Source organism: Cupressus sempervirens, chromosome 5 (genome assembly GCF_028749045.1).
Source record: "Cupressus sempervirens isolate cs-2001-9-10 chromosome 5, ASM2874904v1, whole genome shotgun sequence".
In the NCBI taxonomy this organism is placed as follows: domain Eukaryota; kingdom Viridiplantae; phylum Streptophyta; class Pinopsida; order Cupressales; family Cupressaceae; genus Cupressus; species Cupressus sempervirens.
In genome coordinates this window covers 340507791-340533095 of record NC_143122.1, presented here as the reverse complement: position 1 = coordinate 340533095, position 25305 = coordinate 340507791, and the positions used below count along the sequence as shown (strand labels likewise).

General features: G+C 39.2%; 1 protein-coding gene across 2 annotated transcripts in view; it reads left to right on the top strand.

The window, feature by feature from the left end:
* The window catches only part of DAW1 (Transducin/WD40 repeat-like superfamily protein), a 308544-nt gene that overhangs the window by 137514 nt on the left and 145725 nt on the right, over positions 1-25305 (top strand). For both annotated transcript variants that reach the window (XM_089830229.1, XM_089830230.1), the window contains one exon: positions 11128-11200. In XM_089830229.1, the coding sequence (XP_089686355.1) occupies positions 11128-11200 (73 nt within the window). The remainder of the gene's footprint in view (positions 1-11127; positions 11201-25305) is intronic.

Genomic DNA, 25305 nt, shown 5'->3' with positions numbered 1-25305 from the left:
CTAACTTAGTACGAATATTGTATTGGGTACTCATTCTCAATCAAGGAGATACAATTGCTGGTCATTAATAGTTGTCTTTGAGCGTTAATATATCATTTCTTATCAGCCAGTTAGCTTGCATACCAACTGTTTGTTAAAATACCAGTTGGCTGTAGGTGATCATTTTCATGAATTAGAACTCATATATGCATTCAGTATTGCCAAAATTAGTTGCATATTTATGTTAGGTCATTGTTTAGACAATTTGGAGTCTTTTGCAAGCATTCTCTTTGAGGCAAATCCAAACAAGAATTACTGCAGCAATCTGAAAAGTTATTTCAGTCAGATGACCCTTGCTTGCAAAGTGTTTGACGAAATGTCAAACCACTGAAGTATAAAGATTTTTGGTGTTTGGAGAAGTTATAACCTATTGGGGTTATTACAAGTTTACTAAATGGGCTTTTTCATTGGCAGATGGAAGACTATGAACTCTTCCATACATACATGCTTGGCATTGAAGAACCCAAAGATGAGGAGGTATTTCCACCACAGTTCGTGGAGTACAGAGAGGGAGATGTGGAGATCAATGAGAATCCTGTCCATTGCTTCGAAGGGAAGGAGATAAGATACGAAGAGCCATTCGTAGAAGTTACAAATCTTGAAGATGTAGAGAATCCAAGGAACATACTCAAGGGGGACAGCTGGAACTCAGTACTGAAGGCTGTGACATATGCGAAAACATCCGTATAGGATGAACAAAAACTATGTCGCCTGTGTAGAGGAGGAAATATAGCGCATGTTGGAGGCGGGCATAATATTCAAAGTTCAAACAAGCGAGTGGGTGTCACCAATAGTGATATCGATGAAGAAGGATGGGATCCAAATCTGGATATGTGTGGACTTTTGGTGCCTCAATGTGCTAACAATAAAAGATCCCTTTCCAATTCCATTTACCGACATGATTCTAGAAGAAGTGGTTGGACATGAGATGTATTCCTTCATGAATGGATTTTCTGGCTTTAACTAGACTTCCATTGCGGAGGAAGACAAACTAAAGACTACTTTTGTGGTGGAGGATGGCATGTATGCGTACAACCGAATGTCCTTTGGATTGTGTAATGCACCCACCACGTTCTAGAGGATCATTTTGCATATATTTGACAAAATGTCGGTCGGCAACTTCCGTGCATTTCTGGATGATTGGTCCATTTTTAGTGGACAAGACAACCATTTAAAGGCACTTCAAGAATATATGGAGAGGTGTTGGCGGGCGAGGCTGGCATTAAATCCAAAGAAATGTCGATTCATGGTTTCTCAGGGAAAACTACTTGGACATATCGTTAGCAAGATGGGACTAAAGACCGACCTGGATAAAGTAAGGGTCGTAGTAGAAATGGAAGCCCTGAAAGACGTATCTGGAGTAAAGTCCTTTCTTGGGCACATTGGGTATTATAGACGGTTTATAAAGAACTATGCCAGAATTGCTTTGCCCCTGGACAACCTAACACGAAAGGGAGAACTATACATATGGACGTCTGAGCAAGAAACCGCTTTCTCAGAACTAAAGAACAGATTGCTGGGAGCGCCCATATTGGTGTATCCTAACTATGACAATGAGTTCGACATACATGTGGACGCATCAAACTTTTCTATCAGTGCGATGTTGGCACAGACTGGTGATCATGGTCTCGATCACCTAGTGTATTTTGCAAGTTCGCTACTGTCAAAAGTCGAAGGGAATTATAGTACCACTAAAAAGGAGGCTCTCGGGATGGTGTATTCGGTACAAAAGTTCAAACATTACTTGTTGGCCACAACATTTACCTTTTACGTAGATCACCAAGCGTTGATTAACCTAGTGAACAAACCAATCATCGAAGGCAGAATCAACAAGTGGTTGTTGCTGCTCCAAGAATTTACCTTCACCATTATCATGTGACCCGGGAAGAGTCATGTCATTGCTGACCAGCTCTCTTGGCTCAAGTCTGAGGAACCACCGAAAGGAGTCAATGATGACTTTTCGGATGCACATCTATTTAGAATCGCTATTCTTCCAGAATGGTACAAATCTATTGGAGAGTACCTGTCAATGTCTCAATTTCCAAGAGAGAAGCCGCTAGGCAAACGAAGGAAGTTAGTTCTCAGAAGCTAGACGTTTTAGTTAATAAATGGTCTTCTCTATAAGATGGGTCCTGATCAAATACTATGGCGATGTGTCATGGAGGAAGAAGTGCAAAATGTTCTAAGGGAAGCACATGAAGGACTGGTAGGTGGCCACATGGGACCTGACACAACAACATGGAAGGTTCTGCTTGCCGAGTTAAGGTGGTCCACACTGTACAATGATGCATGGGAATGGGTATTGAGTTGCGACACATGCCAGAGAGCTAGCGAACCACTCAAGAGGGACTTCATGCCATTAAACCCGTCCCATGCCCAGGAGTTGTTTGAACATTGGGGACTAGACTTCGTGGGTCCCTTGAAGGCGAGTAGGGCTCGGCGCTGCCGATACATAGTGGTAGCCACGAAGTATCTAACAAAGTGGGTAGAAACATGGGCACTACCTAATAATTTTGCAATCAACACGGCCAAGTTCTTGTACGAGCAAATCATCACCCACTACAGTATACCTATTTAGTTGATGAGTGACAGAGGAGGTCACTTTGTCAACAACGTGATTAGATTGTTGACAATAGAATTCAAAATTTTTCATTCATTGTCAAGTCCTTACTATCCGTGAGCCAATGGCCAAGTGGAAGCTACAAATAAAATTCTAGTGGGCATCATATACAAATCACGTGGCATTGAATAGGTTGACTGGGGGGAGTTATGTTTGGCACTGTGGGCCTACCGTACCACATATAAAGTCACAATGGGACAGACGCCGTTCTAGTTGATGTTTGGTCAAGAAGCTATGGTACCAGCAGAATTCATGGTCCCAAGCCTGAGAATTGCAATCGACAATAGACTAGGAGATATGGAGAGTTTACGAGAAAGCCTCTACCAATTGAACAAACTGGATGAACGCAGATTAACAGTGCAATGGATGACAGAAGTGGCATAGACCCGTCGGAAAGCGTCGCATGATAAACATTTGAAAAGGATGAGGTTCTAGATAGGCCAACTCATGGTTCGGTACAATGGCAGTAACAAGATAAAACCAGGCAAATTCAAGGTTAAGTGGCTGGGACCATATAAAGTAAGAGAAGTCAGCGACAATGGATCCATCAAACTGTAGACCTTGGATGGGTGTGAGATTCTCGAGGCCATTAATGAATCAAAGCTAAAAATCTATCAGGAATGACAAGGAGGCGAAGTAAGTAATAATCGCCTAATCAGACTGAGTTAAAATAAAAAAATATTAAAAAATAAAATACAAAAAAATTTAAAAAATTAATAAAAAGTAAAAATAAAATAAAAAAGGAAGTGTGTCCTGCGGATACAGGTTCCGCAGACGCAGGATGTCCTGTGGACACTTGTTCTGCGGACACCCATGTCTCGAGGACACTTGTGTCTTGCAATGGAAAGTTCCACAAATATACCACATTCCCACAGATAGAGTTCTAAACTCCCGTGGACACATAGCAGACGGCAGTCAAAATTTTGTGGACACAAGTAAATTCTCAGACGAGGGTTATAAGAGGCCACATGATGAAGACTTCCAATATGTAGCTACTGCATAAAAGAAATCAGACATGATAATGAGTCAAGGTTTTGAAGGGAAATTGCAGCCGTAGGAGTTAGGAACAAATCACATCCGTAGAGTCTCTTAAATACATGCCATGAAGAATGTTTTTCTTTCCAAGGTTAATCCATGCAAGTAAGTCAGCCATGGGAGGAAAAAGGAAGTTTATAGAGGAGAGAAGGGCAGTTCGTGGTAGTTATTGGTGTCGATAAGAGAAGCTACGGGAACCATATTTCAAGACATCATCTGCGGGAAGAAAAAGAATATCCATAGACAAGTGAAAGACAACAAAGGCATCCAACATGGGAATCATTGCCACGGGAGACAAAAGAGAAAAAGAGTAAGAGAAACCCTTACTGTTTCTTTTAGGTACATAAAAAGACAAAGCAAGAAACCGTTATTATGGAATCCGCAGGGAAAAGAAAGCAGTGGAAAAACCAATTGAAAGAAAACATGGAAAAGAATGCAAGAGCGTTGGCTTCTGGAATCCAAGTTGTAGGCCCAACAACATCTAGCAATAAGAAACAAAAAGTGCAAGCTGACCTCTCACGCCTCACAGTCCAGTTTGAAGGACTGAATGACAACGAGTCGGAAATGGTGTCAAGAAACTCCAAACATAGAGGTAATTAAACAAATTCTAGTACGAGCGCAAGTACGTTGGGCAATACACTTCCAGTATTTTTCATTCGGCTGTTTAAATCGATTTTACAAACTGTGATAGAATCGTACAATAGGAATAGCAGAACCAGACAACATCTAGCAGTAAGAAACAAAAAGTGTAGGCTGACCTCTCACAACTCACAGTCCAGTTTGAAGGACTGAATGACAACGAGTGTCCAAAATGGTGTCAAGAAACTCCAGACATAGAGGTAATTAAACAAATTCTGGTACGAATGCAAGTACGTTGGGCAATACAACTTCCAGTATTTTCCATAAATCAATTTTACAAACTGTGATAGAATTGTACAATAGGAACAACAGAACTAGTACATTTGTTTACAAGCAGCATCGTATGATAGTTTCCTTCAAACCGAGGGATTTCAATAGGGTCTTTGGCATTCCTGGCTAAGGAGGACGGAAAGTGGAGACCAAGATTCACAAGTTCTCATAGGAACGAAAAGAGTATTGGGTGAGATTAGTAGGCCGCGACCTCACACTGGAGGAAATGGTGTCTGTGGTGAAGGGTGGCAAGAGCCAAGGACTACGGAGAGATTTTATTCGGGAGGGCCACTGGAGGTGTATCATGGATGTAATTGAAAGTAGGTTGACAGGGGCAAGTTGGGTCTTGGATATAGCTTTGCCGCAAATTACATTCATGAACGACATCATGAATGGTACCGTGTACAATTGGGCCATGGTCCTTGTTGACAGGATGGAGGAGTTTATGACACTCCAACATTGAACATTTTTTATGCCGCACCATGCCATCGGTTTGTTTTTGGAGGCAGACCTTCATCAAGTTCCACTTGACGATTTTGAAGTCCCACTGAGGGGGAAGTTGGCGCCAGGAGAACCCCCGATATTCTGTTGGAGGCATTTAGACACAGGTGGGACCGTGGCCGGGCAAAAGGTGTTACAGGGGTTGGAGGCATAGGGAAACACCGAAAGTGTAAGGGAGGACACTATAGAGAGCAGTGGGACCGAATCTATAGAAGAAAGTACTTCGGCCGAAGTTGGCAACGACACGACGGCTAGCGGGTCCACATTTTTTACCCCTCCCAGTTGCCAACTTCACCACACTTGATTGCCACCACTTCGCTCATTCCTCCATTTGGCTAGAGACATGCGTCAATCGTCATGACTCCACTGTCGACTTTGGCAGATATGATTCCATCAATGACCACAACAGATGTTATTCCATGGACAAACAAGATAGATGTGATTCCACCGACGACCACAACAAAGTTTATGCCTTCACAGAGTTTTTCGCCAGACTTAGTTGCACGAGCAAAGCTAGCCATAGAGATAGTAGAATTGCCAACGCCAAAGTCCGAACCTCAGATTTGATTAGATGTGATTGGCTCTGACGCTATGGTCACTATCTCTTCCTCTTTGTTGGCTGACACCACCCAACTAGTTTCGCCAGTGTAGCTAGTTGTGCCAGTACAACCAGTTTCGTTGGTACAGCCAGAGGAGAGCATGCAACCAATGCAGGTAGCATTTCTACGACAACACTTCCGACTCATTCCTACAAAGGTTGGTTCCTTCCATTCAGTCCCCAAGGCATGGAGGTGTATCCCTAGGACTAGCTGCTATTTTAGAGCCACAGGAAGTGGGAGTCCCACAGTTCGAGGATGCACCTGGAGAGGAGGCGGCATAGGATGTGGACGTGGCTAGCGTAGGAGAGGCAGAGATGGATACCGATGGAGACTGAATGCTATCACACCATCTTAGGTGTCAAACAGTTAGATGGATGTTATCCAAAGAAGAGTGGGAAGATAGGATTTATATTTTCAGCACCAGATGGGTGTTTGAAACATTAGATGTTTTATCATGAAAGCGCTTCCTATGAAGATATCCACCCTCATATAAAAGTGACTTTGAAGTTGGTAGCTAGATGAGCTATTTATGGAGATGAGGCTTCACAAAATTGCTAGCTTCTTTATTAAGATTCATAACAAAAGAATCAATATAAAAAAGGATCTTGAAAATTGTTAGTCTTTTATTAACTCATTGTCACTTTGACTTTTGGCCTTGTGGACATTATTAAAATTCCTTTATTAATTCATCATGATGTCCCCCTATGAAGTCTCTTAGGACTTGGACTGAATTTTTAGAAATTAAATTGCAGAAATTTCTTTTTAACTTTATTTTGTACACAATTCTTTATTTTCCACAAATTAGAGTCTTCGAATGTGATCTATAAATGCGAGTATTGTCAATACCCTTATTAAATGAATTAAATAATGTAACAATCGATCAAGGCCAAGGTTTGCTACCTTGATATCGACAAAGACTAATCTGCAAGAGTTTATTTGTCCAAGATTAATTTTGATATGCGCATGTGCATGTGTATCTCTAATTGGAATTTATAGACAAATCCTTTTCAATATCATTAAAGGTGAATTGGTGAAAGTTATCTCGATCCAGTCAATATTGGTGTTATGAAGAAGTATTTTGAGCAATCAATATGGTTATATATCGAATTTGAAAGTATTGATCTATTTGAGTATTTGATCTGATATCATAAAGATCATACTAATCTATGTTGATAGCTATGGAAGAATATTGTCAAATAAAGTTATATCGATATAATCTGATATATTTTTTATTTGCAAGAAGTACCCTTAGTATCACTTTATAGCAACCTGCAAAATATGGTAATTGTTGTTCTTGATTTATTCTTGTGTATGTGATGGCCAGGTATGTAATGTCCCCTTAGGGTTGAGGGTTGGCCTATTACTGGAGTTCCCATAGGTCAACGAAGTGTGAACGGGACTCATATCGGGCATAGAGAGCCAGACAGAGCTTTTTAGGCAGTCTAGAGCAGTTGAGATGTTTCTAAAATTTAGGAGGGACCCCTACTATTTAGGGATTCACTGGTAGTTATCTAGGAGGCATTTGGAGACCATTAGGGACATCTTGGAGACATTGGATGCATTTCCTATTTTTTAGGAGGATCTCCCAGCTTAGTGGCATTGGCTCTAGAGGTACATACATTAGAGGGGATTCACAGGGTCTCAGATTGAGATTGACTGGCCAAGTATCCCAATTTTTAGGAGCATCCCTATAAATTAGGGAAAAGTACTAGTTATCTTGTAAGATTCAGTCTTCATCAATGATCATGGTACTTCAGACAGAATTCAATTCTGAGACCATATTCACATTTAATGAATAAAGAAATATTTTAATATTTCTGAATTTATGGATTTTAAATTTTAATTAAAGTGATATTATAATCACTTCAAAAAAAATATTATAAGTCGATCCCCTTTTTCCTTGGCGTTTGGGGCATAAAATGTTTTAATAAGGGGAAACCATTATAATGATAAAATATAGTGCCTAAGAGGTCAATTTTTAAGTAAAGACATATTTTATCAAAAGAAATAAGGGGAAATCATCGAAACCCTAAACGTGATGACATAAGGTTTTGAGCCTTTGAAAAAGCATTTGTGATGTCTTTTTTAGTTTATGGGGAGCTTCAACTTTGAAGTTTTCAGCATTTGGACCGATTCAAGGATGAAAGCCCTTGGATCTGTCAGCCTGGACATTTCCTCGAGTGCTGAGAGTATTTGGAAATTGAAAAATATCCAAGCTTTGTAACAAAGATGCATTGGAGATCACCCTCAGGAGTCTGAAATTACAAATTATGTGCACAGGATTGCAGATCATAATAATACAGTCGTTGACTGTGTGTTTGCCATTTTCCCATAGCTGCACATTTCCAGAACTGGCTTCTTTCAGCTGAGCAGTGCTCTATAACATCAGTACATCAGATTGGACTGCAGGATAAGGGCATATTTAATATTTATAACAAAATAGCAGACTGGGTGTCTTAATAGAGACTGCAGATGTGCAAACACCGCCAGCTGGCAGTACCATCATGCCATACAGTTGACATCAGCTTCTGAGGGTTTTGAAATTGTAATCTGTGTGCAAATCACAACTAATTAAATTTCCAGACTATCAAATTAAGTTGATTGGTGCAAAATCTACCTGGTACGGTTTCTACAATTGATCTCTAGAGTAGTAAAAGAAGTTTGAATTCAGTTTTCAAAATCTATTTAGTCATTGGGTGGAATTGTAATTTAGTTGCTGCTGTTATTTTCCAGAATTATTGAAAAATAAAAAATAAAAACAGAAAACTTCTGAAAAACACAAAACCATTTAAAAAACTCCAAAAACAAAAACTACCCTATTTCACTGTCAAAGACTTTTTGGTCAAACAAAAATCAGCAATTGCATCAAATATTGGGCAGAGAGCTTTCAAAGTACAAATATAGTCACTTTTATGGTGATGTAGAAGGTGTAATATTTTCTCTATTTGTTTATGCTTTGCTAAGTTTCTGATTCAAATGATAGCTTTTATAGAAGGGCCAATCTGATTTTCTTATTAAAAGTGGATTACTTTCACATGAGTCTGCAAGGTATATAGATTAGTCAGATTGAATGGATCCTTTGGAATGATGACAATGCCTCTTTAATGTGCTACAAAGGGATGTAAATATAAAGGATTGGATATCTTTGTTAATCCTTACAATCCATCTTACTGTCTATTCTTCAGTTGATGCCTCATGAAGATGCTTGATGGAACTTCATGAAGGCTTTTAGATGAGACGATTTTCCTAGATATGATATCACTTTGACTTTGATTTCCTTGATACTGTTATTGCTCATATTTGTTGTTGGTCACTTACATGGTTTATAAAACATCCTTCGTTATGGGATAACTATCTAACTATTTAATGCTATGTACGATTCTTACTTCTAACTAACTTGAAAGTGTACTAGGCATGCCACATCTGGATCAAACATGTATTTTATGCTTGAGTGGTTTCGTGGATGGGATGGGGACATCACATTCATTTAAATTATGTACTTTTAAAAAATTAAATAGTGTAAACTAGACCTTTTCACATTATTAAATGTTACTTATTTTCAAGAAATGATTTCTAATGTTCTCTTTGACAGTATAACCTGCAATTAATCTTTGGCCTTGTAGTTTTTGAAATTGTCTATTGTTCTTATGCTATCATTAAATCTCCTTAAATGTATTTGGCCTCTTCCTACTCATTATGTCTATTGACTTAGATCTAAATAACAATGTTAGAATATGAGATGGAAGAGAAGAGAAAAATAATTTATGTTTCATTCAAAATTATAATACTAAAACTGAGTTTGATGTTTTGGAGCTCGTAACAGTTCTATATACTCTTTTTCTTAAAAGATCTCTAACATAATATTTGCATAGGACTTTGTTCATAACACCACACTTGGTGAATTTTTGCAAGTAAAAGTTTCAGCTACAGTGCTTGTGATAGAAAGGGGGTTTACTGGCCACTGTAAAGGTCATTGTAACACACACACACTCACACTCTACAGATGTATATTTATGAATGTATGTACATGATTTTGTACTTGTTTTGATATAATTCTACTCATTGTAACAATGTAATCATGTATTTATTATATTTATGATATTCATGTTGCAATTTTGCTATGTTTGAGTATTTTGTATTATAATTTATTAGTTCTTGTACTGTTATACATCATTTCATAACTAGCATTTCAAGTACTAGTACAGCACCCCCCCCCGCCACCATCCCTCCACTGTCCCCCCACCATCTCTGTATTGAAGCCCTTTTTTTTCCTGTCCCGAAAACCCGTCCTAACATCCCCCAGTGCTTGTGTTACACTGTATATAATGAAAACATTTGAATATGTATTTATCTAGTACTACACATACGGGAAACTTGCTAGAAGGAAAGGCAACAAGACAACAGTTGCACATAGATACTAGTTTTCGCATTGAGGGCCATGGGCTATTCTTGGAACAAAGAGGTTATTATTTTTAAGAGTTTAATATTGACTTCCACGGGAGCCAAGACGGGTGACAAACTCAAGATAGGCTGGTTGAGTTGTAAATTTAATCTTGACTATTGGATTTTTGAGATCAACACATTGGAACAATTAACTGCCAAATAAGCATACAAGTCCAAATAAAGGGTAAATAGGGTTATACAACATTTTCACTCTTTAAATCTATCTTCTGAATGGTTGTTACAAGGGTTGCTTTTTTTATACAATGTTAAATGCCTCTCTAAAGTCTGTCTTCCTCCCTAATGTTGAGGATAGAAAAACTCTTGTTCCTCTAATATAAAGGTGAATTGTTTCCATGTAGAACTCTAGACTATGTAATCAAGGAAATAAAGAAGAAAAGAATGTGTCAAGCAAAATCAATAAAACAGAAGTTAACAATACTTGGGTGGAATTAATGATACTTACTAACATTTACCTTAATCAAGAAAATATAGAGCTCTAAAAATACGGTTTTAGAAAGAATAAAGGAGATGTATGGAAGTTACTGAATTGGAATTGATGGAAAATTTTGACTAAGCAAAATATGCTGCATATGACAATTTTAGGCCACATGAATAGTGAACTTTTAAGTTAAATAAAAAGAGATACATAGGTACGAAGCATAGAAAGCTTATTTCCCCAATCATGAAGTCATAGTAAATTGAGAATAAGTATTTCAAGGGCTGAAGGATTTCATACTGAATTTCTGTATGTGATAGCCTTTTTTAAATACTGTACTGTATTAAATGGATATCTTAAAGTAAATGCTAACTGCGTCTATTTTGTTCAAATGTTAGAAACTTAGAACTATAATGTACCCCTTAGCCTTCCTTTTCTCTTTATCTAGGATTAAATGTAAAAACATAATTTCTTTTAATTTTAGGAGTTTTAAAAAAAAAAAAATTAGTTTTTCTCATTGATGAATAATTGTATTCTTTCTATAGGGGTTACTGCTGAAGTGATTCAGGACCGTTCAGTTGTTTGTATTTTGCCTCAACCATCTTATGAATTTAGTAGGTAAGGGCACAGCTATTAAAGTTCTTTACCACATTCCTTATACCATTGTATGCTTAAGAAGTGTCTTCAAATGTTGATATTATTTGTTGTTAACAACAGTCAGATTATATGACGGAGACAAATTAAACCTTCAGCCATAATGAATTGAGAAATAAAACATAATCTGTAATGTCCACCTTCAATCCTTTTTATTTGGTATATTCCAATTAATGAAACTGCAATATGAGACCACACTGTGAGCATGCAAAGTCACTTTTTGCTCTCATAAATTTCTGCCATTAAGTTTTAAATGGTTGGTGAAATTGGTGCTCATAGATCATAGGAAATTGTGCATACAAGATTGTATTTTCAATTAGGTAAAGACTGAACCTTGAAATTCATAAACATAAGTTCATTGAAAGGAGAAATAATTAACATACTGTCCCAATCAAATATAATTAGCAGTCCCATGGCTGGCTGCACGTTGTCTTCAGTGATAATGGCTCTAAAACTCCTTTAAATCAAGGTACTCCAATCAACCTTTAACCAAAAGAAGCACTTTAGAGCAGTGTGAGCTCTCTTTGTGGCCCATGTATCTGTAAAACCATCACGACCTCAGCTGCCATTTCAGCTACTTCTAGTAGAGCACCACCATCAATGTTGTCTTGATTAAGTGATTATCTTGTGCACAAAAACACACTTGGAGCACAACCATTATTGTAGACAATCGGGTGAAAGGAGGAACATGAGCATCCATACATTTCATATGCTGTTTTTGGGTACTTTAACAACATCCCTTTCAATGTGGAAGACAATCCTTACTGCCATGATTTGTTTACCGCATTGGCATTTTTGAGCAAAAGCTACAGAGTGCTTTCTCAAGGAGACCTAAGTGGGAGGTTAGTCTAGTTGTTATTTAAGTTTTGATAACTTATGTTGAGTCTTAAAATTTAGATTAAATCTACGTTCTTTCAATTTTTTATTGTAAATTAATAATTATTAATTTTTGTTGAATTTGAGCTATTTTTCAATCAAATTTCTTGACTTAATTTCACTTTGTAGTTGTAGGTTGCTCATTAATGTGATTGATAGGAAACAAATAATTTTGGAAAGACAAAGAAATGAATCGAATTTTTTTGGCTGCACTACTGTTTGCAATGGGTGGACTGATGGCAAAAACTGCACTATCATTAATTTTTTGGTTGCTTGAAAAAATAATGTGGTTTTCTTGAAATCAGCAGTTTCTTCCAACAAGGTGAAAAATGTTGAAACTTTGGCTCTAATGTTGGATCAAGTTGTCATGGAGGTTGGAGTAAAAATGTGGTGCAAATAAGAATGAAAAATGAAGTGACATATGTGGTGGTTGGTAGAATCCTCCAAGAGAAATACACGACATTTTTTTGGACACTTTGTGCAACATGTGTCCTTGACCTTCCTTTGGTGGATAGGAAAACTATATTGGGTGTCAATAGTTGTAGAGGATGCAAGGAGGATCACAAATACATCTACAATCACCCTTGGGTTCTATGCTTGATGAGAGAACATACTCAAAGGGATATAGTTGGCAAGATCAAGTGTCACATGGTTTGAAACAGTTTTTTGTATGTTGCAAAGCATGGTTGACTCAACTTTTTGAAGAAGCCTCAAGGATGAATGTTGCATGCATAGTCTTTGACAACCTATTTGCACAAAAAGATAAATAGATGTGAAGGTAACTTCAAAACTTGAATATATAATTTTTATTGAAGTGTTTGATTGTTAAATTGTAACTTTAATCTTTTTTTAATTTTTTAATTGTAAGTGTCCAAGCTCTTGGTTAGAATTCTTCACTTGGTAAATGGGGAGCAACCCCAATAGGGTATCTTTATGAAGTCATAGATAGGGCCAAGAAATCTATCAAAGATAACATGGGGGACTGCCTCAAATTTGATCTCGTATTATTAATAGAAGGTAGAACCATAGAAATGAGACTTGGACTCACCAAAGACTCGCCAAGGCTGACCCATCTCTAGATTCGACAAAAAATGGGCAAGACTCAGCAAAATGCCAGTTTCTAGTCTCACTTAGAGGGAGTTCTCGGAGAGTCCCAAGCCCCTAGCACTCAGTTAGGATCACTTAGCATAGGACTCATTAGGGCATGGAGAGTCTTGGAACTATGGGTAGAACAATTAGCTCCACTAATGCATTCAAGCAACCCACACAGGAATGCACGGATCACACCATTTCTGTCATTATTTGCCGATTCTGCACTCTTTCTGGCAACCACGAATGCGTCCCCTTCCCTTTGGCATCATCTGTCACTCATTCTGAACAACTTGATTTTGTCGACTTCTTTTTTTTTTTTTTTTTTTAAGTACTGAACCTCTGACTCTGCATCACCCGCGGCCTTCCTGTTCTCCCTGCGGCCTTTCTGTTCTCTCCGCGGCCTTTCTTTTCTCCCCGCGGCCTTTCTTTTTCTTCCTGCGACCCATTATTCTCCTACCTGCGGCCTTCCTGTCGTCGCCCGCAGTCTTTTCTCTTACCGTCGGAGGCTGCTAAAAATTCTGGCGGAAATGATTGTAAGCCCGCGGCTATCATTGGCGGAGGATGCGAAAAAATTTTGTGCCCGCGGACCATTCTTCCACCGGTGGCTTTCTGGCGAGGATTTTCTAAAATGTTATGCCCGCGGCTTCACACTCCGCGGGGGTCTCTTGCCCGTGGACCTGCGGAACTTTCAACTTCACTGGCCGCGGACAGCTGTTGCCCGCGGGGCCTCCAACTTCGACGCCCGCGGGGTCCTCCAACCGCTGTTGCCTGCGGGACCTCCGGCAGGTGTTGCCCGCGGGGCCTCCGGCAGGTGCTGCCCGCGGGGCCTCCGGTAGGTGCTGCCCGTGGGGCTTTTCCACGACTCTTTTTTTTTTTTTTTTTCAACTTTTTTTTTTCTAAATTTTTTTTTCTAAATTTTTTTTTATTTTATTTTACACATCAAATGACAGAGGTACCTCCATTTTGCCTCCAGGCGTCATCATTCTGCAACGACAACGGAGTCAGTTGGCCATCTTGTGACAGCGATGGAGTCTTCCTAGCACCATTTATTTTGAATTTGGATCTGTTGACTGTCAGAGGTACCTTCTGCCTATCCAGGGTTGATAATCTGATCGCTCCATTGTCGCCGACCTTCCGAATCTGATATGGTCCAACCCAACTGCCCTTAAACTTTTCCACTTTGATTTCATTTTGATTGTCTTACGCCTTACATTTGTTCTGTGCCACCCCCATCGCCCACTGTGCCTGCGGTCGTGCCTGCGGTCGTCGCACAACTGGATTATTTCCTTGCTGTCGGTGCCCTTCCACTAATTTTATGCTGCAGTGTGACCTTTTCTTTCCGCGCGGTCTATTCACCATGTACCGGACAGTGGAATCTTTCGTTTTTTTTTGTTCAAACTATGTGTTCTTCCCCTCATCTTCAGCCATAGCAGCTTTTCCTTCTTCCGCTTCCTTGCATTCCTGCGGACATTCATTTTCCTCCTTTTTCTCATCTTCGTCAACCCTTAGCATATTGCAACTCGGAAAGAGTTCGTAGTCTTCTATCTGCCAGTGGTAAAGGCCATTCACTGAGTCCAGGTCGTCGTCATTCGATCCTCCGTCAAGTCTCAATACTCTTTCATCCGGTTCCATTCTCCTCTTTCCTTCATCATCACTCTCGCCTTCACTGTCAGAATCTGACAATGCTGCCTCCTCGCCAACCATTTGCGTGTGCAGGTCAATTATGAATCTTTTGCCTCCGCGCTCCATTGATAGGGTATTGCGTTTCCAATCATGTTTTACTTTTGCTTGCACCAACCAATCCCGTCCCAGAATAGCATCATAGCCTTTTCTTTTTAATGGAATGACTACAAAATCCAATAAAAATGGTTGTGTACCAATTGTTACCGGTTGCGCTTTCAGAATTCCCAATGGTTTGATTCCATGTTGGTCTGCCGTGAGCAACTGAAATGCAGGTGGCCACAACGTCGGTTTTCCCAACTTCTTCCAAGTATCCTCCGGTAAGACATTCACGCCAGACCCTCCGTCAACAATTGTCTCTGTCAAAACATTTCCCAAAATCTCCATCTCAACGACCGCTGGATGCCGTCCGGAGGTGAGTGCCAGCAGTATTGGGTCTGTTGTCATTACTTCCCTACTATTCCTTCCTGTGTCCTCCGGTGCTTTTGAAAACGGTGTATGATTCAGAATAGCCGTCCGTAACTGGGGCATTGTGAGAAGGAGGTCACTTATCTTGACCGGTATCTCCGTTTGTAAGATCTGTCGTACAATGCTTTGTTCTGCGAAGTTCTTTGCCAAGGTGATGTCCTTCAACTGAGATGTTTCCACCGACGATGCCTTTGCAATGTCCGCCTGCACTTCCCCCACTTTTCTCTTTTCCTCCGCTTGCCTCCGTGTAATTGCCAGAACCTCCTCTACATCCGTGCCGACAGTGATCAAATTTACTCCAGCCTTTGGACACTTGGAATCTTCGTGATCGCCGGGTCCGCACCATCTGCATAATAATTTCGGTGTGTTTGCCACTGTACAATCTCGCGCAAAATGACCCCACAAATTACACACTCGGCATTGAACGATCGGCCGTCCGTTTGCATCATACTAAGTTCGACTTCGGCTCCCATTATTATTGTTATTATTGTTATTATTTTGCCCTTTGTTATTATTCCTGTATCTTCCAGATGTAGCACCGGCAGTGTTCGTGTTTCCGCTACTACCCGACGGGGAAGCCTCCTGTGTGAGAAACACCTGCGAAGATCCTCTTGTCTTCATGTTAAAGGGACAGTCCTTTGTCAAATGGCCCATGATCTGACAGATGTCACAGAATTGGTTCTTCGGACACGATCCTTTAGTATGACCGTTGGTCTTACATTCCGTGCACCACAATTCATTACCTTTGGGCTCTTTTTGCATATTTTTAAATTCCTTCATCATTCGAACCATATCCTTCTGTAAGGCACGAACCTTTTTGTTACTACCTTCGTCATCGCTGCTATCATCCTGAGCGGATTCATCATCATCAGAGTTAGAGGAGCTGGTTTTCTTCTTCTTTGTCTTCTGTGCACTTTCAAGGTCGAGGGCTCTGTTGTAAGCATCGGCATATGATGACGGTGGCACAATTTTCATTTTCCTTCGTAGTTTCGAGCGTAGGCTGTCCACAAACCACCTTTTCTGCAATCCGTCCGCTGGCTTGCTTTCCATTTTGTTTACTAAGTCTTTTAATCTCCTGGCATAGACGTGGACAGTTTCGTGCTTCCCTTGCTTGGTATTGAAAATTTTCGCTACGATTTCATTATCATCCCGTAAGAGTTTAAATTCCGCCAAGAACTCCTTTTTAATGTTATCCCATGTATCCAGCTTCTGCGGATCCATATTCGAAAACCAATCAATCGCGACACCCCGTAGGGTTGCCGGAAATTGCCTGGCCCATTCGTCGGCATCTGTGATTCCATTTGCCCGCCAGATCGTTTCACATGTCTTACATTGTCGGAGGGGGTCGGCTGTACCATCGCCTTCAAATTTTGGTAATTTTTCTTTGGGTCCCGCCATAACTCTGGAGGTCTGCACTCCTACAGTGGTCGGCACCCCCACACCGGCAATCTGTACTCCCACACCGGCAGTCTGCACTCCCACACCGGAGGTGTCGACAGTTGCAACCCTTGGTGAAGACAGAGGATCCTCCGAAATTGTTTCGTGCGGAAGTCTATCCTGGACGAAGAGGTCACTCCACGCTCGTGCTCCGTCGGCACCGCGAGCCGTGCGAGTTGATGCTCTCCTGTCTGAATTTTCTTCCCTCGGCGAACACAAATTCAAGAACTCCTCCTGTGCTTCTTCCACCAATTCCACCTGTTGCCGAGTCTCCTCCAACAATTCCTCCGCACTTCGATTTCCGTCGGCAATCTTTTGGAATCTCCGTCGGCGTTCGGCTTGCTGTGCCAAAATTAAATTCTCTTGCACAGTACGGATTCCATCTTTTCCCTTCACCTTATTCTGATCCTTGTTAAGCTGATTTGGCATTAATCTGCATTCCTCCCACCTTCCAGATTCATAAGGCAACGGCGCCAAATGTTTACCGTACAGAAAAAGGAAATGAACGCATACAGAAAATGAACACGAACAGCAGAATTATATTCGCAATAGTAGATGAATGATGAATTACAATGATCTCGGACAGGATATAAATACTACTGCCGAACCTTCCCGAAGGAGTCTGTCGGTCACAATTATTCTATCTGTTACAAACTATTTACCGCCAGACTGTCGGCTACAAAAACACCGCCGGGCCGTCGGCTACAGAAACACCGCCGGACCGTCGGCTACAGAAACATTGCCGGACCATCGGCTACAGAATACAAAATACCGCTGGACCGTCGGCTACAGAAACACCGCCGGACCGTCGGCTACAGAAACATCACTGGAACCATCCAGTCGGCTAACACTCTCAATGTCCTCCTTATAATGCCTAGGGTGATGATAAAGTTTAGTAATGACTGGATTTGTACCCTATTCCAACTATATCACATGCTCAAAGTCACGATCAGGGGGTATGCCTGAAGGAATATCACCAAAAACACCCTTGCGCTTATCTAGCACTGTTTGAATATCAATCTGATGTTGCTGTCCTAAATCTGAAATGGATTTAGTAGAGACAAAACAATGTTCTGTCCACTATATCATCATGTCTCGATATGGACTCCATCCAGTAAGTTAGACAATCCTGGGACCCATGTTAGACATGACTCTAAGTATGATCTATTGATCTTCCCTTATCAACTCAGTTAGCTTCTGATCATGATCGTTGGTGTACTATCAAGAGTCTAGAGCGACTGTAGACCCAAAATAGCATACATCCCTCCTAACTCAATTACATAAAAATCAGCAGTCAATGTGTAGCTACCCAGCTGAAATCTCAAGCTATAAAACCATCCTAGACCAGTTAAGTATATCTCCATGAGAAACCTTAACATCAAAAGGTGGAATTGCATTCACTTGTAACTTCCTTTTTGTAACCATGGAGGCACTAATGAAATTATATGTAGCTCCTATATCCACTAAGAAAATCTTTTTTTGCCATTTTAGTACTCCTTTTAAGTGGATAAGATTGCTTATAGCTACTCTTGAGAGAGTGGCAACCGTAGGAGGCTGATCTGAAACTTGTCCCTTGGCTACTTCGATTTGGGGCTTCTTGTGAATGCCTTCCTCGTCACTATCTTCATATTTGTTGCCTTTAGTTTCATCAACTGAAACTACCTCAATATAGTGAATCTTTCATTTTCCAAGTTATCTATGATATGAGCCCCAAGGTTCTTTGCCTATTAAGCACAAGTTTCTCCTTCTTAGCTCATTCTTGGACTCAAAACCTGCTTTAGGTGGAGTAGCTTTGTTTTGATTTGAAGATTTTAGATTGGTCTTTGACCCCTTGAAAGGATTCTTAGGGGGTTGAACTATTGTTGATGAACTATCTAGATGAAGTGTCATCTTCATTGTATCTTGGAGAGTAGTGGGTTGCAACACGTTAACAAACCCCTTGAGTCTCTCACTTAAACGTTCCACAAATATCACTTTCCTATTTTTAGACATGTTAGGGACCATAATAGATATTCCCTAAAATTCATCAATATAGGTGTCCAAAGCTCCACTGTGCTTAAGCTGGGCTAACTATCTACAGTAAACTTCTATATCCTTCCTATCAAATCTAACTATTATCTTGCTGCTAAATTCCTGATACGAGTTAACCATGCCATGATCTTGAGTGACAAGGCCATGATGCCACCAATTATAAGCAGGCCCATCCAAATGCATAATAGTAAACTTGATTTCCTTAGTTTCAGTCATGGGTTTTAATGTAAGAAATTATCCAGCTTATGTGTCAATGCCCTGGATGTAGTTTTCCTTTTGCCATCAAATACTAATAAGGTAAGCTTGTTCATAGCATGTTTCAAATCCTTGTTTGGGTCTGTTGGCCTTCTATCCTGTGTGGCTGTTACCATCTCCCTTCATTCTCACATATATTGAATGAAGCCCAAATTTTCCTTAACATTATCCGAAAACAAATCCCATTCAATATGCATAGTCATGACATCTTCTGAAATAGCCATTTCTGCTTCTGCATTAATAATCTATACTTTCTCATTATGTTTAAAAATCATGGGCATCAAGGGCTTGGTTGTGGTACGAGTGGGTTCTCTCCTACCTTGTGGTGTTCCAGCTGCACTACCACCCTCATTGTAATGACTTTGGGGTCTTTTTGGCCGAGTATTCATTTGAAATTGTACTTCCATAAACTGCTGCAATACATCAACAACATGGTTTTGTCCTTCTTTGAGGGCTCTCAATGTTTCCCTCACTTCTCTATCCGCTTCCTCGACTTGGTTTCCAGCCCTCTCAGCTACTGAATGAACTCCTACAATCTTGGATACTAGACTACCTTTTGGTATTGGTGGGGGTCTTTAAACTCTTCATGTTTCCCTATTATATTGATGCATTCAAAATTGTTACCCACTAGGCAGCAAGTTCATTGCTCTGACACCACTGTAAAATTCCAAATAAGAGTTTTTTTGCAAATTCTTTTTCAAAGGGCTGTAATTGAAAGTTTATTTCTTAATTTTATAAAATATCCCAAACCAGATATTTACTCGTTTTAACCCAAAATATATTCAAAACTAAACATATGTAGATGTATTAATCGAAACCAGTAGAAACTCCAACAAATATTTATCCAGCTTCTTCTTGAATTTAGTATTCAAAACTCAAACATAGGTAGATGTAATATGATACAATAATAAAGCCAGAAGATTCTACACAAGATAATAATCCATTCTTATCCAAATAATATTTAGGAATTCAAGCATATAAAATGCATTACAAACCAACAGCATAAAACCAGTAAACTCACATATAACTCCTTAAAACAACGTTATTGCATTATACAATAGCAATACAATAACCAACTTGCAAAATCCAATCCTAAATGCAGCTTAATAGTCAGATTGGAAAACTTAAGAAAAGAACTTGTAAGCACATGTGAGGCACCTAATGTGACATCTCCAAGGACAATGGGTTTGCGTCCATTGTCTACCGGCACAAAGGGCTATGTCCTCATACTAGCTGAAAGCTGAAGCTTTCCGATTACCCTCCCAAGAGAAAACTGAAATTTGAATAATAAATCCAAGCATGCCCAAATGAAAGAGTCTCTTCTCCTTTTATCCTCGTAGCTATACCTCTTCGACTTCCCTCTTGGCTTTTTGTCTTATCTTTCCTTGTCCTTTTTGCCCACTTTATAATATTAAATTGACCTTTATATTTTGAATCCACGCTCTCCAAGTCAATTTTGATATTATATATAATATGCTTTAAACATTTTTAATGTCCTAGAAAAGGGGACATTACACATCTCCCCTCCTTAAAATTGCTTGCCCTCTAGCAATCAATACCAGGATCCCATACGAATTTGCAAATAGCTCTATAGCTCAAACTGAAAACAAATCCAGCCATACTACGAATCAAGGTGCCACTCTGCAAACCATCTGTCAACCAAGTCCCTGGATCCCATATAATTTTATGAAAAACACTACACCTGTAAGCTATACAATTCTGAGTATCACTACATCTATCCTCAAACTGAATAGGATTACAACCAAGTCCTCAACAAGCCATAGGTACATACGATGAACACCTAGATCCCAAACCCTGTTGTCATAAGTAGTCAATATGATAAGATAAAGATGTATCAATGAACTATGCATAACCCAGTAGATGGTAACAACTCAGCCTAAATGGATGATGTAAGAAACAAGCCGCTCAAAAACTGAAAGTAACACCCAAGGTGCATTAAATACCATACTGTCGTCATCAATCTAGAGAACCTTTGGGTACATAGGTACTATGAATAAGAATGAAGCTGAAAAACTGTTCCTTGAGATTGAAACATAACTCTCATCAAAACTACACCAAAATGTACCCAAAGGCTGATGTATGTAATCCAATCGACTCCTGTATGATGTGAAATTGGAAACCCTATTTAGACTGATCCAATGATAAACAATGGTAGTTAATGCACCACTTCCATCCGTGACCAAGACTTGATGCTAGGAGCTATACCAGGTTCCAATATTATGAAATCAAAATCATCCTCTTCTTGGCAATCAAAAGAGTTCCCTCGTTTATCACAAAAAGGGGATTATCGGAAGTCCAATCAACATCTACTTCAAACAAAGAGTTATCTACAATCTAAATGTGATCTAAAGTTTTTGCACTTGATCGTTTGGGATAGCTGTCCAAGTCATATGTCTGCCCAATGCTATCAAGTTCATCAATTACTTCATGGAAAAACTCCTACCTCTCTTTATCCTCATGTTCTTGAGAGTGATTTGTGATCCTAATCTGATTTTATGCTTCCTGAAGGGAAAATCGAGCATCATCTAATGCTTCATGAGTATCCATAAGCTCTCTATTGAGTTCCATAATCTCATTCCTTTCTTTTTTCAGCTGATCAACATGCATTTCAACAACCTTAAGGATGTTATCCCTTTCGGAAAGCAAATACAAATAATCTGATTTCATAGTTTCAAGAGCCATCTTGATCATTTGCAAATCAGAAGCAAGCCAATCTTCTTCCACTCCCTTTTGAACCTTCCTGTAGAGATTCTCAACCATCTTCACCTCTCTCAAAATCATAGGTATTCTTCCCCTTGTTCTCTTGATTTGTATGCAAAGGTCCAAGTGTTGCCATATTATCATTTGCATATAAGGGCTCCTCATACAAGGACCCTGACCTACTATTACCTCGAGTGCAACCTATCTCATTAGTCTACCTATCAAACCTAACCTCCAATTCACCAATGAAGAAAGTTGCACCTTGTGTAACAGCTTTTGCGTGATCTCAGGAAGGCTGCAAATCAATGGTAGTTGATTGTTCTTCTTTTTCAAGATCCTCCATTAAATGATTTTGGCTTGTTGGAAGTTCTTCATACAAATTTTTGCACTGGACTTTTTCAAAGAGGTCCTGAACCAATTCAAAGTACTTTCTTTTTGCCATATCCATCTTATTTTGCTGCTCTAGATGAAGCTCCAAGTATTCGTTGAACGGTAAGTCATTTTGGATTCGGGTAGGAAGTTCTCTATACTCTCTATAAATGTCGAGTATTTTTGCTCTTATATTAGATTCAAAATTTTGGGTTAACTGTTTTTGTGGCTTCATATTACCCTTCCTGATTTTATCCAAATCTTTTCCCATTGTTGAATGATGTTATCCTCTTATTGTTAGTCTGATGCGCAGCTACATCTTGCCCCAGAATTTGCTCTCTTTTTTTTTATCAAATAATTCAACTATCTTGATTGTCATCTCTGTATTGAAATGCCATTTAATATTATGGTAACTTTGTTTAGTGTCCATATACTTTTGATGCTTGAAATTACTGCTTATTTAATCAGCTATGATCCTCTAATCTTCATTGTGCTCATTGTACCTCTAGACTTTATTTAGCTTTCTTTTGTAAGGCTTTAGTTCGCAACCCTCCAATATTGGGTTATATTGGCTGTTTTAATTCTTTTGGATGCTATAAACCCTTCTTTTGGTCTTCTCTTTCTCACCCTTTAACTTTCACTGTGATTGTAATAAGTGAAGCATATTTTTATCTTTTTATGTGTTATAAGCTTGCTTTGGAAATAGACATGTTGTCTAAGATTTGATGCATTGTGTTCTTAATCCAATGTACATTTGTTGTTGTAGATTGGATCCTTATAAGTTTGTGATCAATGTTGATCCACAACATATATTGACAATTATGAATGCATTGACATATATTTCATGATTTATACTTGGAATTAGAGGTTTCTATATGTTGAGACACCCAATGCATGCATCTTGCAAATTCTTGTTTCTAGCATTCTGGCATAACCTTGTAGCGATACTCTACCCTCTATAGGTATGAATATCCTCTCATTCACATCACCCTTTGAAGATAAAATTCACGACAACCAAAATGACTTCTGATAGAGATGTTTAGAAATGATTTTCTATTATTGTCAGTAACTCCTAAGCCCTATCACACCATCATTAATCTCTTTTCCTCTACTGGTGAACTTGCACGCAAGCATTTCATTCATCATACCCATTGTCCAAACCATGTGATTCCTCCATTCTCACTCGTAGCCATTCTCCACGATTGCAAATACACTTTCACCATGCAATCCTATGGTCTAATAACGATGAGTGATTCTGTCCGCAATCCAAGTATCTATCTGTTGTTCATCCAAATCGAATCTCCTTTATTGAATTTTCTCCCTTCTTGTAATTCACACAAATTTGGTACCTTTGTGAACACCCTTGGTCTCTTCAATTCACGTAATGCTCCAGTCCAAAATTCAGCATGCGTGATGCAAAGAATAGGAAGGTGAATCAGCATGTAATTCCTTTTCAAACTACCCCACAAATCCACGTAAAATTGATTATTTGCCCAACTTAAATGGAGCCTGACAATAATAGTTACAAGTTGTTCCCACTGTCACCTTACAACAATTCCCTTTTGGCCCAACTTTGCAATATCTGTTTCATGACACCTAGGGTAATGGTTCTTCTATTCAACTTTGACGTTACAAGTTCCTACTTGGGAAAATAGACCAATCCTATGACCTCCAATTAGCTCACGATGGTCTCCTTCTACGACTGGAATCTACACCTATATTGTGATTGTTACAAGATTTCCATCACGCAACTATAGTTTTTGAAGTATTCACTCCAAATATTTCAATCTTTTGTGGTACTCCTTTAGATTAAAACGCCCTTCACTATCACTTGCATGACTCCAAATATTCCACACATTGTTTGCCAATATTAAATAAGACCTTCCGAAACTCCTACTACGTCCCTTCCCAAACCTGAGTAACTCCATGGAAATTAAAATTTGAAGATTTATTGTGCAAATAATGATGCCAATGGAATGATAATTTGCCAATGACTTCTTCGTCTACTACTCCTACCTGTTGGAATCCAAAAATGTAATGTCTGTGGAAAGAAATGAGAGGCATGCCCAAAAGAAATCGACTTGTTTCTGGAGGCTATCAAACTATTCAAGCATTGCACAAGTTGTAGGAGATGACTGTGTTACTTCCTCGAATCAATCCAAATGAACCACCACCTTCACTATACTTGGCAGAGAAAGAAATTGTTTCTTGTTGACACAAACTCTTCTCCACTTCGATCTGATGGCAAGAAATGGCATATATAGTTACCTTTAGAGCATTGTTGATTTTTTAATTTTTTTTCGAGTGTCTTTTTGAAGAGTGGACGTCTCTCTTGCAGTTACGAGAAGTCTCTTTAAACGGCAATATTTGTTTGTTATTCTTTGATGGCTCTCTAGTGGTGATATTTGATACTCATCCACCATCGGTTACATTCTCATGGATGGCAACTTCGTTCGTTGTGGTCTTCACTTCCTAGGCGCTTGTAGTTCCAACAAGGAAAATTCTAGTTCCAACCATATACTTTCCCTAGTCACATATTAATCTACCCCATTTACAGATGTCCTCAACTTCCAACTCGACTTTAGATCTCAAATTATATATTTTATTGGCTATGGTCCTTGGTTGCAATAATCCTCATGCCAACTAATAAGTCCACCAAGTTTTGATGGGGTCCAAAATCTCTAGCCAATTACTAACTTGTCTGAAATAATCTTGCACTCCTTGAATGCCTACCAATGTCCTTCCAATGAAAATGAATCGTCTCTCCTAATTATGAATTTTACAGACTCAACCAAGATATGAAGTTGACAGATTAAAATCATTCACTTATATGGAAGCCCCACAAATCGTTACTTTATTTCTTCCTAGCTTCAATTGGAAAGTATCTTTTCTCAGAATAGCAAGTCAAATTTTCAAATGAGTTGTTCTCAAATTCTAACCATTAAATTTATCTGATAAATTCTTCTATGAAATCTCTAATATAAATTTATAATCTTTTTTCTGAATAAACTCCACAATATGGTAAGATTTTTAGCTCTGACACCACTGAAATATCCCAAACCAGATATTTACTCGTTCTAACCCAAAATATATTCAAAACTAAACATATGCAGATGTATTAATCGAAACTAGTAGAAACT